At 40.6% G+C, this 15,873-nt stretch overlaps 1 protein-coding gene across 13 annotated transcripts in view; it reads right to left on the bottom strand.

Moving 5' to 3' along the window:
- Positions 1–8,766: 8,766 nt before the first annotated feature.
- LOC134602633 (sodium- and chloride-dependent betaine transporter-like) overlaps positions 8,767–15,873 on the bottom strand; it is a 210,192-nt gene continuing 203,085 nt past the window's right edge. For 12 of the 13 annotated variants that reach the window (XM_063447718.1, XM_063447723.1, XM_063447713.1 and 9 more), the window contains 7 exons: positions 13,528–13,652; positions 13,199–13,311; positions 12,737–12,874; positions 12,008–12,110; positions 11,833–11,933; positions 9,902–10,072; positions 8,767–8,948 (listed from right to left, as the gene is read on the bottom strand). In XM_063447718.1, the coding sequence (XP_063303788.1) occupies positions 8,802–8,948; positions 9,902–10,072; positions 11,833–11,933; positions 12,008–12,110; positions 12,737–12,874; positions 13,199–13,311; positions 13,528–13,652 (898 nt within the window). In that variant the 3' untranslated portion in view covers positions 8,767–8,801. Of the gene's footprint in view, positions 8,949–9,901; positions 10,073–11,832; positions 11,934–12,007; positions 12,111–12,736; positions 12,875–13,198; positions 13,312–13,527; positions 13,653–15,873 lie in introns of those variants that run through there. The other variant, XM_063447725.1, reaches the window with a different exon arrangement.

Genomic DNA, 15,873 nt, shown 5'->3' with positions numbered 1-15,873 from the left:
AAAAAGATAGAATCTCAATCACAAGAGAGAGATTCTAAACTGGTTTTAGATACAATTGATAGGACAATAATAAATATGGTGACCACACCAAAAAGCACTGTACTATTTAAACCTAAAACAAGCACCAAATGATATACAGCATGATATGAGGTATTACATAGATCCAGAAAGTGGCTCAATATAAATCAAACTAACTTTATTAGTAAATAAAAAAGAGAGTACACTTAAAATGGAATGTAATAAGTAGAGCTAATTGCAATATATCAATAGACTGAATGCCACTGGGCAAAAAATAAGCAAGGTAAGTAACAGCTTTGAAGAGGACTATTAGTAAGTAAATCCCCAGAGATTACAGAAAAATAGCTCGGACTCCTGACTCTTGCATAGAGAGCCCAAGGATGTAGCCTTAAGGCTCCTGTGTAGAGCCTCAGCTGTCCTTGTTGCTATATGGTAGGAGAAAAAAAATCCCCAAAGCAGCAAAACAGCCAGTACCAGAGATAGAGCAAGTATAAAGAGCAAAAAATCCCTGTAACTCCTAGAAACACCTTCGAGGGTGTTCTATGCTGTCCCTAGGTGGGAAACCAGAGAGGAGATTAGCCTAAGCAGCTTCACCAAATAACTCCTAAATAGAGAGTTTAAGGAGGTAGTAACTCCTAGTAGGGCAAGTCAGCCTGCCCCAAACAAAAATAGAGCTATTATCCCTGTTGCTCCTAATGGAAACACCTTCAAGGGTGTTCTATGCTATCCCTATATGGGAGGACGGAGAAGCTGAATTCCCTTCAAATTAAATGTAACAGTGCTTTAGAAAATAAAAATCAAACCACTCGTGCTACCATAGGTGTAAGTGACCCAATTAAACCCGACGCGCGTTTCGGTGCGTCTGCTGCACCTTCGTCAGGGGTTGGAAATACCTCTGTCAGTGGAGGGACTTTTAAATCCTAAGTAGCCAATCGTCTAGATAATCCAATCACCCAATAAATGACAGCCGGTGTATGCACAGAGCCTACTGTGGGAGGAGCAAGCGGCCGTCAGCTGATGCTTCTGCTGAACGATATGTCAGCGTGTGCGTCTACACCCACGTGGGTATCCAGGGGCGGAGCTACAAGCGGCAGAGAGAGGAGAAGACGGAGTTTACTCCTCCCTTGCTCCAATCCGGCTCAAGTATGTCAGAGAAGTGGGCGTACAGAGGGAGAGGGGAATAAAAATAACAATATGACATCTGTAGGGAATGGCAAGAAGTTATGCCGAGAGTTCAAAACCGGCCAACTATAAGAACAGATAAGGATGTATAAATCCCGGACCAAATGTTTAGTCCATATAGACTTAGGCAGGATGTCATATTTCTAGGACTAAGATGCTGCTTGCATATATATGAAAAAGGTATATTATGATACCTTCTTTATAATATACCTTTTTCATATATATGCATATATATATGTTTTGAACTCTCGGCATAACTTCTTGCCATTCCCTACAGATGTCATATTGTTATTTTTATTCCCCTCTCCCTCTGTACGCCCACTTCTCTGACATACTTGAGCCGGATTGGAGCAAGGGAGGAGTAAACTCCGTCTTCTCCTCTCTCTGCCGCTTGTAGCTCCGCCCCTGGATACCCACGTGGGTGTAGACGCACACGCTGACATATCGTTCAGCAGAAGCATCAGCTGACGGCCGCTTGCTCCTCCCACAGTAGGCTCTGTGCATACACCGGCTGTCATTTATTGGGTGATTGGATTATCTAGACGATTGGCTACTTAGGATTTAAAAGTCCCTCCACTGACAGAGGTATTTCCAACCCCTGACGAAGGTGCAGCAGACGCACCGAAACGCGCGTCGGGTTTAATTGGGTCACTTACACCTATGGTAGCACGAGTGGTTTGATTTTTATTTTCTAAAGCACTGTTACATTTAATTTGAAGGGAATTCAGCTTCTCCGTCCTCCCATATAGGGATAGCATAGAACACCCTCGAAGGTGTTTCCATTAGGAGCAACAGGGATAATAGCTCTATTTTTGTTTGGGGCAGGCTGACTTGCCCTACTAGGAGTTACTACCTCCTTAAACTCTCTATTTAGGAGTTATTTGGTGAAGCTGCTTAGGCTAATCTCCTCTCTGGTTTCCCACCTAGGGACAGCATAGAACACCCTCGAAGGTGTTTCTAGGAGTTACAGGGATTTTTTGCTCTTTATACTTGCTCTATCTCTGGTACTGGCTGTTTTGCTGCTTTGGGGATTTTTTTTCTCCTACCATATAGCAACAAGGACAGCTGAGGCTCTACACAGGAGCCTTAAGGCTACATCCTTGGGCTCTCTATGCAAGAGTCAGGAGTCCGAGCTATTTTTCTGTAATCTCTGGGGATTTACTTACTAATAGTCCTCTTCAAAGCTGTTACTTACCTTGCTTATTTTTTGCCCAGTGGCATTCAGTCTATTGATATATTGCAATTAGCTCTACTTATTACATTCCATTTTAAGTGTACTCTCTTTTTTATTTACTAATAAAGTTAGTTTGATTTATATTGAGCCACTTTCTGGATCTATGTAATACCTCATATCATGCTGTATATCATTTGGTGCTTGTTTTAGGTTTAAATAGTACAGTGCTTTTTGGTGTGGTCACCATATTTATTATTGTCCTATCAATTGTATCTAAAACCAGTTTAGAATCTCTCTCTTGTGATTGAGATTCTATCTTTTTTCTTTTTCTAATACTTTAATCCGGGTTCAAGCCCTTTACTGGTGGATCTGGAACCACCATCCTGACCTTGGGTGTCCCAACACTCTCACATCCAGTGTGAGTGGCTGATACACCCTTATGTTCCTTTTTCTGAGTTATATCCTGCTTGGGATTGAGGTTGTGATTGTGGTTCTGTGGCTATGTGCATAAAGAAGGTGCTTGTTTATGGGTAGGTGTCATTAATGTCTCAGAACCATGCTTGCCTCCAACAGTACCGTGTAGGTCCTATGACTGTGCTTAATTCCGGTACGGGGTGTTACCGATCTGTACTTTGATATCTTATTGATCGTGCATGTGTTTGCCATCCCTCCGGGTGCCTTTCTATCTCAGTGTGGTGTTCAGTGATAGGTGTGTACTGTGTGGACTGAGTGGTACCCCTAACCTAGGGGGCCAGCAGGGGGGGGGGGGGGGGAGGGTTGTCATCTCGTCTATTGGGAGTGTATGTGCTGGCTTGTCTGGGATTCGGGGCCCACGGGGGGGGGGGGGTCCCCGTGTGTCAGGCAGGGGTAAGTAAGAGACCCTATCGATCGTGCCAGGAATTGAGCTGCGGTAAGCTGTGCAACTTGGGAGCAGGGAAACTGGGGTATAACAATCTTTGCTGAAACATGGGTATAAGTCTTCAACACTCGCTCTCTAACTTGAGCTGCGCTATGCTGAGTAGCATTTAAACAGGTAAATAAACATTCAGTTCGTTAGTGTCCGAAGGACCCGGTTGTCCATAGTCTCTATGCAGTGTCCTACGGATTGTTTTTCTCGGCTACCTTCATATCGGCTGTTGGTGTGTCAGGTCGGGGCGTGACATGGAGGGGCCGCTGTTATCTGGGTCACAGGTGCCCTCCAGGGTTTGTGCGTCTGCCGCTTTCAGTCCCAGCGTTTCAAGAAAAGTCGGGGCTTCTGCAAGAGAGGTAAGCGTATGGGTAGTCCCATTATGTGTGGCCAGTAGCGATCCTGGTGCTGCCCACCTGTAGCTCATGTTGGCTGCTCACAGCTGTTGGGTCACTGGGTGGAGTGATCGGCGCCATTGAAGGGTTGCCCTCGTTAGATCCTGGTAGAAGGTGAGGTGAGAATTCTCAAATGATAGTGGGGTCTTGTCCCTTAGTGCAGCCATGATCTGTCCCTTGTCTTGTGAGGACATACAGCGGAGGATGACGTCCCGTGCTGTTTGCGAGGGAGCCCTTGGGGGGCCTGTGACCCGATATATTCCATCGGTCACTATTTTCCTTGCCATCGCTGGAGGTAGTATTGTTGCCAGCAGCCTTCTTATATAGTGTGGCAGCTCGTCTGACGTGACACTTGATGGGATGCCACGGATTTTGATATTATTGCGTCTGTGGCTGTTCTCGAGGGCATTCAGGTGTAGGGGCAGGTTATGATGGGACTTTTGGAGCTGTTGCACCGAGGCCTGTGTGTTTGTTAAATTTGTTGTGACTTCTGTCATGTCAGCCTCTGTGGCGCGCACCCGGTCATTTGTGGCCTGTAGGTCAGCTCTGAGTCCTGCAAGCTCCTTCGCCAGCAGTTTGTGAAAATCATGCAGGAGTATCTGCAGGTCATGTTTGGTCGCTGGTGGCGATCCCTCTGGGGGAGCTGGTGGTATGGTGCTGAAATCGGCGCTCCCTGACTGCTCAGCATGGCCCTGTTGTGCAGTTGCTGTCTGGGTTTCTCCTGTGGCCGGTTTGGGCCTAGCGGGCCGTTGTAGCATTGCCCCTATGTCTCTCCCTTCTGTCTGGGTGTTGGCTTTCTGGGAACGGCGTCCCATGGCTGACATGTGATCCCCCAGGCTGGGATGGGGTTCCGGATACAAGGTGGGTGCAAGGCCTTGGTATACTCCGCCGAGGAGCGCCGTCAGGTCGGGCAGTGGCTGCGCCGAGTAGGCCGCGTTTTTTTGTTGCCGTTTCAGCGGCGTCTTTTTTACAAAGAAGGGCATCTATCGATGCAGCTCGGCTTCCCAAGTCGGGGTGTAGGTCGGGGATGATGGGCTTGATGGCGATTCTCCAGATTTAGACGAGATAAATAGGATTTAGGCCGGAGCTGTCTGCAATGGCGTCTGATCAGCTCGGTGGTTAGCTCCGCCCCCGCAGTCTGAGTTTTAATGCAGTCACAGAGTACCGTTACAATATTTTTTTGTGGGGAAAGTTGTAGCAAAGATCCGTCAGTTATTTCATGGGTTAATACCAGAAATTTCAAGAAGAAATAATTAGAAAGCAGCATGCTGAGTTGCCTTCTTCTCTCCTTTTCGTGAGCTTCAATATTATCAGAGCATTGCCATGGTAACTCGCAGAGGCACTCTGAAACACCACACTCACAAGTGAGAGACAGAGTCAGTACCCTTCAGAGATACAGGTCAAATTACCAGTCCACTGGTCCACCAGGGATCATCATCAGCGTGCTCCCTCTCCCCTAATAGGTAATAAGAGGTAGAGGAGCAAGTGTCTGTGTGTTTTTTTTAAATACATTTTTGAGTCTCTGCGTCATTGTGCTCTGTAGGGACTTCACACTAACATACTCATTTGTGGGGGACATGCTTGTCATTGGTGATGACATTACAAATCTCTCTCTGGGCCAACCCCTCCTAGTGGGCTGCCGGCTGCTGTGGACCAGAGATGTTATGCCATCCCTATGATAAAAGTTGGAGAACTAAAGGAAATAGAATGACAGTAGGTGATACCGTTTTAGCTATACCACATTAATGTGGAGTGCTATAGACTGCATCTCCTTGCATGCACACTCATCTCTTGTTTATAAGGCTTAGAGGGAGCCTTATGTTTTAAGGTGTGTCGCTTACTTTCATTTTTTTTTTATATATATCTTTTAGTTAGATATATTAGTGCTGATCATTTTTTATCCTTTTGCACACATTGCATTTAGTCTTCTAGGAGCAGTGATGCTACACTTTAATAGGGGTGTACAAACTTAAAGTAGCACATTTGCTTGTCCAATATTTGCATTTTTGGAAAGGTCCCCCAAGAAAATATATTTTCTTGAATGGCCATGGTAAAGGTGGAGTAGGTAGTACTGGAGACAACTTTTGGCTACTGGGTCAAATTCATTTTTTGAACATTTAACTCTGAGATCTCATTATTGATGATCTAGGCATGAGAAAGCCTCATGTGAGTTGAAACATTCCTGTTTTACTCTATTAAAACTTGCAACTTTGCATAGAGTCTATGTGTCCCCGGATATTTATTTTTTGTTCCAATATATTATCAGGGATTGGTGGTCTCCCTGGCCTGTGTGGCACCATAGTGCTGATCCCTTCTTTTGATTGGTGAATGCTCTTCAAGTTTTGAATATTTGGAAAGCATTACCTTTGCACATCCCATCATTATAAACAGTGCGGCACGATTAAATATTTATTGAGCTTGCTGATGTGCTTTATATGACAAGACTGTGACCTCTTTATTAATTTTACAAAAAGTGCAGATTCAATAGAATTTGGTACTATTATAAATTAACCTTGTTACACCCTCACGGCTGTCAATCAGACAACAGGTAGTGTTACTACATGGTAAGTACCAGCCTACAGAGACTTCTTATTGAGCTGTATTGGAAAGTCTGATTGGACAGCCACAGAAAGTCTGGCTTGAGTTAGAAGAGGAGAGCTTGCACAGGTTGCAGAACTGCACATTTGGTTTTAGATACACCCCCAATGAAAAAATGCATAATTAAATGCATACATGCTTTGACTGGGGGTATATCTACAAAACAGCGATTTTTTTAAATTTTATTTTTATTTGACAAGTGGATAGTACCATTAATTTGTGCTCCTTTGCATCTGATCCAATAACAGGAAATGATGCTGTCTACTTTACAACAAAAGACTTTATTACAAATGTATGTTAGTAGTTACAAAATCATTCAAAATACAATTCATATTTCTATACGTCCAATAAACTAAGTTTGGAGTAAAATAAGTGCAAGTATTAGAGGTTTACATGCTGCTTTCCTCTTTTTTGGAATGGAGGTAGAAAGCAATATAGCTGGTGTTGTTGATCATACTCTTTCCCTATATTATGACAGCCACACTCTTGATAAATATCCAAGCCAATCACATCCTAATGTTCTAAATCAGTGTTTCCCAACACAGTCCTCAAGTACCCCCTAACAGTCCAGGATTTAGGGATTACCCTGTTGTGTCTAAGGTGTTTTATTTTTCTTTTCTAAATACACCTTAGAAACAATTGGGTAATCCCTGAATTCTGGACTGTTAGGGAGTGCTTGAGGACTGGGTTGGGAACCGCTGTTCTATATGATCCTGAAATAAAATTTGCAGGTTTTATTATTAACATGATGTAAAGTCATGATTTTATTAAATACGCAGAGGTGATTATTACGCTACACTCTTTCTTTATTTCCCACGGCAGCAAAGAAAAAACATTTAAAATCAATACAATAACAGGTATATAATGTACGAGGCATATTCTCCTAGCAACAGGATCAGCCAATCAGCATTGTTTCCACAGCATAATATGCGGTATCAAACAAAGCATTTCCTCTTTCTTCGATGCTCCCTCAGTTAAGTAACAACTGGTCCCCCGGCAGATGCAGTCTAGCCTGAAGGTAGAGCCGTTGTACATGGAATGAAAGTCCATTTTAGTTTGCCAGTTTTGGCTCATTGGATTCTTTTGGGCATGGTTGACCTTGTTTTCTTTTCTTCCTTTGAAATCTATGGAGTGGCGTCTTATAAGACATCTCTGGCAGTTTGCATGTCTTATTTTCATTATTTTATTTTTGTTCCTCTATTTATCTTATTTTTATTTATTTATTAGGTTCTTTTTACTTTTTTGTTATTGTTATCTATAAGAAAAGGTAGGGACTACTTTTTCTTATGAGAAGTGTGATCTTTTCCAATGGGGGGGAGCTTAAAGCAAAGTCCCATTTGACTTGCTAAATTAGCTTACCACAATCCACCTGTCAACATAATCACACAAAATGTTAAATTGCAGACATCATGGACAGAGGAGAAAAAATAGGAGAATGTCAGATATTGAAATCTGGTGCAAGGAAGAAATAGTTATGATCTGTCCTTTATAACACATTTTATTTAAAAAACAATTAAGTATTCAACAAGTGTTGATATGGTTGATTTGTTAAATTATTTGCCTTAGAAAAGGGCATTTACCTCTATACCATAAACTTTGATTGTATAGGGTACCAAGTGTTTTAAAAGACAAAAAGGTGTAAGAAATCAAGAAAGTTTGTTTTTCTTAACACATATCTTTTCCCTATATGATAGTCAAAGCCAATCATGTCCTTATATGATAAATTGTAATATCTCTAAATGTGATCAATATGTATAAAAATATCAATATGTTAAACTCATTTAGAAATGGGGAGTATAAAGTGCTTCCATCATAAAATGTGGTTGCTGAGTATGTCAAGTTTGTAAAGGCATCATGGAGGTCATATCGTAAGAATACCACCCAACATGGCCTTCATTTAATATTTTTTGATAAACTTTGAAAATTATATAATAATTTGAAAAATATTGCAATATATATATATACACCCAAATATTGCAATATTTTTCAAATTATTATATAATATATGGAGGTCAATATACTTTGAAAATTATATAATAATTTGAAAAATATTGCAATATTTTGTGTATATATATATATATATATATATATATATATATATGTCAATATTTTAATTTCATTTTAAAAGCTTAGCCAGAAATATTGAATTGAGGTCATAGTGAGGTATGTAAATTGGAACAGGGTGAGTGGAAATAACAAGTAAGGACCAGTGAAGCAATCTGTGTCACTGGCACCATCCAAAGGAGCAGACATGCCTGTCTTAAAAAAGTGGCATATCAGCCTGATGTAAATGTATGCCACGCTGACAGGCAATCATGCTGGCTAGCCATACAGAGAATAATCCTAAGACCTTTAGTGCAGGGCAAGTATGCCTAAAGATGTTTAATGAGTGAGGCACCCTGAAACACCCTGGTGGAACAAACCCTGAAGTAGGTAAAGAAAATATCTCATGTGTCTTTTAATGTGACATTTAGCACAAGATATCACAAAAAAAGTTGGTCCCAGGATGCAGAAGACATATTTTGCATCAGCAGTGAGTTTCTTTGTTCATATCGTTAAGTCCATCCTTAGCTTCCACACTTGATAAATAAATTTTGCTTGTGTTGCTGTGCTCTGAGATGTACATCTTGGGTGGAGGGAGGGCAACATTAGGGGTGATGAGCTTCTTCAGCCTCTGTTAGGAAACATATATATGTTTGTCATTTAATATATATATATATATATATAAATTAAAGATACAAAATACCGGTAGTTATTATTATTATTATTTATAAAGTACCAACACATTCTGCAGCACTATACAATGGATTGACTAACAGACAAGTTGGATGCACAGGAACATAGGGCATTGGAGGCCCTGCTAGAGGGAATGGGGTATAGTGTCAAAAAGAAAGGGTAGGGTAGAAAAGTAGGTTGCTAGAATAGTTTTGATTTACTTTTTTTTTAAGACGTGGAGACTGGGTGAGAGTTTAATGCAGGGTAGGGAGTTCCACAGGAACTGTGCCCCACTATGCTTATATACTAAAGTTTGAATTTAAGGTATCAATGCTTTCCTATCTGGAAATGTAAGATGTTCTAATGCAAATTACTGTGAGCGCTGCAGAATTTTTTATTTTCATTTACATTTTAACCACTTTTTAATGCATTATCTGCATAATCTATTAAAAACTGCCATGGTCAGAGTATAGATAAATAATCCCTTAAACGCTGTTGCTAACAACATTTCATTTTTAAAATATACATAAATTATTTTGTGAGTTACACTAATTATATATGCTCTGAAATTCTTCGCCAATGGTGATGCAACCCTACCTACCGTGTTCCTCCGAAAATAAGACCGGTCTTATATTAATTTTCCCCCTGAATAACGCACCAGGGCTTATTTTTGAGGGATTTCTTATTTTCGGGGCAAAACAGTAGCAAGCATGCGCAAGAAATACGTTTTCTCGTGAATGGAATCCCACAAATCTATGCTTGGAGAAACTTCCCCAAACATAGATTAGCAAACAAGCGACTATATCTTATTTTTGAGGTAGGGCTTATATTACGAACATCCCCCAAAAATAAGCTAGGGCTTATTTTCAGGGGATGTCTTATTTTCGATGAAAGACTGTATTACACATTTACCTTCAGGAATGGACCTTTGGTGACCAGTACGATGTAGATAGCATACAGCGGGATACAAATAATTGAGGAAAGAGCCATAAGCCAACCAATGGAATATCCCCAGGCAGGGTACTTATAGTGGTTATTGTACATCAGGGGAGTGTATTCGATCAAGGAGAACACGAAAGTGCCCTAGGAATTAGAAACAAACTTGAATCTGTCAAATTTCTATTTTTTATGTTTTAGTGTATCATTGCACTAACTATGATGATTGTGTTTTTTGTTACATATAAAGTAGTAAAGTGTGTAGAATAAGCTTATCTCTAAACTAAAATTACTTCTATTTTTAAAGTGTCCCACTTATTGTGAAAATCTGCTTACTTTTCCTATGATTTCTTCTATTCTCAAATCTATTTTCAAATTGGGTTGATGAAGCCACATTAAGACACATTAGGTATTTTCCAAGTTTGTTCAAAATCTTTTCCCACATTAAAATGGAAATCGCAGGAAATACAAAGTACCTTAAATAAAGTTCTGGCATCAGAATGAAATTATATTATTTTGAATATGTAGCAAGAAATAAAATATGCATTAACATCCAAGTAAATATATATTTTCTGATTTAAAAAATCAGTGATAGAATGGTAGAAGTGAAAGGGATATCCATCAAATATTGAATGTACCAGTTTGTATATGAATACTTGTAGTAGTTCACAAACGGAGGATACCGCACTCACACTTAGGAATCCAAGTGCACATAAGGGCCAGGGTTGGCAAAACTCAATAAGTAGATAAAACAAATTAAGTCCACGCACTCAGGATTGCTGCAGGAAGGCAGGTTTATTAAAACATAAACTGCAATGTTTTGGCCTACACAGAGGCCTTTATAATAGGCCTTAAATATAAGCTTGATAAAGGCCTCTGTGCAGGCCGAAATGTTTCAGTTTTTGTTCTAATAACCTGCCTTCCTGAAGCAATGCTGAGTGCCTGGACCTAATTTATTTTGTATATGAATACTTGTCTTGTTTGTAAATTAATTTAATAAGGGGAATTGTATAATTCATATACATTACTACAATTTATCTGCTCTGCTGCTACGCCAACTCAGAATGACCCATCAGTACTGGTCATTACTCTCTTTAGAGAACCCTAAAAAGACACAACACAGGCAGCTTTACAATCAGGCTCATATAATAAAAGAAAAACAATGAAAATACAGACAAACTATCACTCACTATTCCTTTAAAAGCTGCACATTTTATCAGAAAACCCAGATGAGCAGTCAGAAAAAAAAAAAAAAAAAAACTGAATAGAATAGAACAGCTACTACCAGATTATATTTTTCTATTCTATATTTCTATATTTTTCATATTTCTATGGTATTTCACAAGGGCTCTTATTCCTCCATTTAGTAATTATTATTATTATTACTGGTATTTACAAAGCGCCAACATATTCCGATCTGCAGCACTGTACAATTGGTGGGAGTGGCTAGAAAAAACAGTACGATTTACACAGGCTAATACAAAAGGTAAAGAGGGCCCTGCCGCGTGAGCCGGAATCTAACTATTAAAGCTCTTGTATACAAAGTGCCTTGTTAGATAGTCTGTGAGCTTAGAGAAAATCCACCATTGCACATTAATATTGTATGGGAAAAAACTTTGTCTTTCAATTATTTTAATATTACATTAATGGGCAATACATTATGATGTCCCTTGCCTGACTGCATACTGTTTAAGCACTGTCTGTCTATAAAAACATGTTTCTGTAGAAAAAAAATATATAATCGTCTACTTTGAGTATAAATGGACTGGACATTACCCATTCTCAACAAATGTTGTTGTGTAACATTAATATGGGGGCTGTGTGGATTTACAGATACATTTATCAAATATACACTGGACATGTTTTAAAACATGTGTTTGTTTATTCTAATATTTATCTGGATTTACCAGGCAAATTACTGGGGTGACTATTTGCCAGCAGATCTTCACCAAGGGCCAGGGTCGATAGCCAATCATGTCCTCCACATTGTCATAGAACCGGCCAGCTCCTGTAAAGAGGTTTTATCATTCACAAACATTTCTTCCTCATCCAACACTGACAGCAAGCTCTCCGGGAACTTACCATATACCCAGCCCACACAGACCACCTGAAAGATAGCAATAAAGAGCAGGCAGGTCCCACTCGCTGCATAATAATCAAATAGCTGGAAGACATACATCCCACCCTGTGAGATCAAGAAAACAAAATATAAGAATCATAAAGAGTTTACTAGGCTCTGAAATTGTCAGTAATATGATTATTTGATGCATTGGGTGATTATCTCTCTAAGAAATTTTTTTTTAAAAAATCTACAAAATAACATCAGATTTTTTTTTTAATATTATCTCCCATGCAGATATGCCTGAAGCCCATAACAACATGTAATTTCGGATTGTGTATAGATAACGCATACTAATTATTATGCATACTCCATGTATATCAGTTGTTATATAGCCTCATAAAACAGCATCCTGATATATATAATCTGGCTACAATTACAGGAAGTACAAGAGCTATATAGAGAGTCAAGTTTTGTATAATTAATCTAAAATTGTTCATCTAAACGTCAAGTTTCATAGTTTAAATTACACATAATGAAGATATATTAAATGTGCTATGAAACATTCTGACATTCTAATAGAACGCATTTCTAATAGGGGCTAGCTAGAGCCCATTATATTCTTTAGATTGAATCTAACGGTTATCATCCCAATAACTTCTTGGATCTATTTATCTGAAATGCCCAGCAACAATCATAAGAGGTCAATTCAAGGAAGTACTGTATTTTCCCATTCTTTACCACCTTCTTACCTCAGTCACAAGTATCAGGCCCAGCAGGAAGCAAGTTACTGTGATCCCCAAAAGCAGGAATTCTCTGCGGAACTTCTTCCTGAACATGTCAGGATACATGTCTATGATAGCTGTAAGCAGGCTTTCCACACCCACAAACTGGAAGGATAGAAATGCTGAATTAAGTCAATGATCTCTTAATTCCTAGAACCCTTGATTTCTTATCTTGTTATGTGTGGGAGATGGGCAAATGACACCTGATCTAGTCTGGCAATGAGTGGTTAAATTGCTACATGCTCCTGGTGTAACCTTATCAAATACTTATTATAAGCTTGCATTTAGACCTGACTGAGATTAAGCATGTTTCAAGGTTCCAAAAATTCTGGCCACTGTCTCAATTGGCCTCCCAAGACTTCATGTCTATCTTCTCCCACCTCTTCATTGAAGTGTCTTATTTTCCCTTGTTGATTTCTCATTCAGTACCTGACTGTCCAGGCCCAAAAATATGAGCATAAGAAAGAAAAGACAGGACCACAGTGGGGAGGCCGGCATCATTGTCACAGCTTTTGGATAGGCAATAAATGCTAAGCCGGGACCTGCAAAATATATGAAGTTAATGTTGGTAAGTTTGAAAGGCTCTGAGCACATATAGGACAAGAAACAGAGTTAAGGTTATCTGAGTGCATAATATATCAAATTAATTTGAAAGCTGGGGTTAGGATAGCAAGGTACATTCATTAGACATTAGAGGGGTTTGCCACAAATCAGATATATGTGGGTATGTTTTGATACTCTAGGTCTGTGTTACATACCAGATGCAGCAACATCAGCTATGTGGACCCCTTGCTCCCATGCCATGAAACCCAAAACAGAGAATACAGCAAATCCAGCCACAAAACTGGTGAGACTGTTCAGACAACAGAGTGCAATGCAGTCTCTATGGATAGAAAAAGAGAGACAGCGTTACAAATATGCTGGTAGAGGGGTAAACAATGTGTTTTAAAATAATACCAGAAATTTTGAGTTCAATAAGCATTTGCACTGTGTATTCTTATTTTTTGTGGCAGAAATGCCTCTGCCACGTATTCTTGGAGGAGCCTGCATGCCAGCCTCCTGCCAAAAGACTATGGGCCCTTTAAAAACGTATGTACTTTTGTACTCCATAAAGAGAGACCAACCGTTGGCCCTAATTCCCTGGAACTGTTTTGGGCATAGGACCATGTGAACGGTCGGTCAACATTATAACTTCCATGGAAATCCCGAACCCCTGAACCGACCTGGGTGATTTTTGGATATGTTGGTCCCCCAGATCGGGGCTATCAGGGGATATGTGGGGTTTCCATATGTTTTAGGGGTATTTTTGGGGTGTTGTTGTATTGCATGTTTCTTGTACTGAGAGATAATTTCATTATTTGTTTGTGTATTTAACTAATTATCTCCCAGGCACAAGGGAGGGATTGACCTATTTTGTATGGGAGTGTCCTGGATCTGATAGCCAATGTAATCTCATGTATGTTTTTACTGTAGTCTACACTCAGGTCCAGTGCATGGGGACTTGCATAAAAGGCCAGTTGTGGCTACCAATAAACCAGGTCCAGTTTACCCTCAACACAGAGCCTCGTCTTGTGCTTGCAGGGGAAAGCTATACCAGCTAAAATCCCTGCTCTTGGGATTGTTCTTTGGATTGCTATAATCATTAGCTCTTGTAAGAGCTATCCTGCTAGACTCTATGGAGGAGGAGAGGTCTGCCCACTGAAAGCTGGATCCTGGTCTTGGGTCCAGGGTGGGTGAAAGACGGCGAGACCCCAGCCAAGCTGTGACGCTGGAAGTTGGGACTATGGTGCTGATGGTGTCTGTTGGAATGCTTGGAAGTACTTTCACAGGTACCCTTGATAAAGGCAGCCAGTTGGTGCCGAAACGTTGGGGGGGGGGTTTGGTGACTCGTGTTTCTGTCTGAGGCTTGTAAGGATTTTTGTGGTAATTTATTACTATTATTTTATTGTATCTGCCTTTACTTCTGTTACTTTGTTTATATTTATTTTTTCTTATATGTTTACATTCTGGTACTTTTTTGTACATAATAAAATTTAAATATTTTTTTGAGATTGTTATGGTGTGCATTCTATATCCTATATACATTTGGAAGTACTTGGTGAGCACAAGGAAGCAGTGATTGGTGGAGGCACACGGTCGGGGTGTCAGGCGGTCCGTCACATTTTGAAATTGCAGAATGAGATAAGTGGAATTAACTATATCTTCAATACATCTAACAATACTTAACACTCTCCTGCTCACAGCTACTCAACAATAGTTCTTTTTCTTTTGGGGGGCGTTAAGTTCTGTCTGTGCAAGGACTCGTTAGTTGTGGGGAGCAGGTGGTTCAGTGTGGGAGCATTGTGGTCTGCACCAATACTGGGTGCAAATCACTATAACAGCTCTCTTTTGGCCCCAGTACACAGTTAATGACTGAGCATTGACTACAGCACTCTGAGTCATGGAGATTTGCCAGGGGACCGTGAAGGAGCTCTTTACGTGATCTGTACTTAAAGGACCACTCTAGTGCCAGGAAAACATACTCGTTTTCCTGGCACTAGAGTACCCTGAAGGTGCCCCCACCCTCAGGGACCCCCTCCCGCCGGGCTCTGGAGAGAGGAAGGGGTTAAACTTACCTCTTTTTCCAGCGCCGGGCGGGGAGCTTTCCTCCTCCTCTCCATCTTGATCGCGACGTCATCGGCTGAATGCGCATGCGCGGCAGGAGCCGCGCTCGCATTCAGCCGGTCGCATAGGAAAGCATTTACAATGCTTTCCTATGGACGCTTGCGTGCTCTCACTGTGATTTTCACAGTGAGAAGCACGCAAGCGCCTCTAGCGGCTGTCAATGAGACAGCCACTAGAGGATTTGGAGGCTGGCTTAACCCTCATTATAAACATAGCAGTTTCTCTGAAACTGCTATGTTTATAAAAAAAAAGGGTTAATCCTAGAGGGACCTGGCACCCAGACCACTTCATTAAGCTGAAGTCGTCTGGGTGCCTAGAGTGGTCCTTTAATATAAGGACAGACTACAATGCTCCCTAAACAAAGTGAAGGAGCTCCAGGGCCAGCTAGAGCAACAAGACCAGACAGGGTCCACCTATCCAGACATCTGATGAAAGTGCAT

The sequence above is a fragment of the Pelobates fuscus genome, chromosome 3 (genome assembly GCF_036172605.1).
Source record: "Pelobates fuscus isolate aPelFus1 chromosome 3, aPelFus1.pri, whole genome shotgun sequence".
Lineage (NCBI taxonomy): Eukaryota > Metazoa > Chordata > Amphibia > Anura > Pelobatidae > Pelobates > Pelobates fuscus.
Note: the sequence above shows the minus strand (reverse complement) of the source record. Positions and strands in the feature narration are given on the sequence as shown.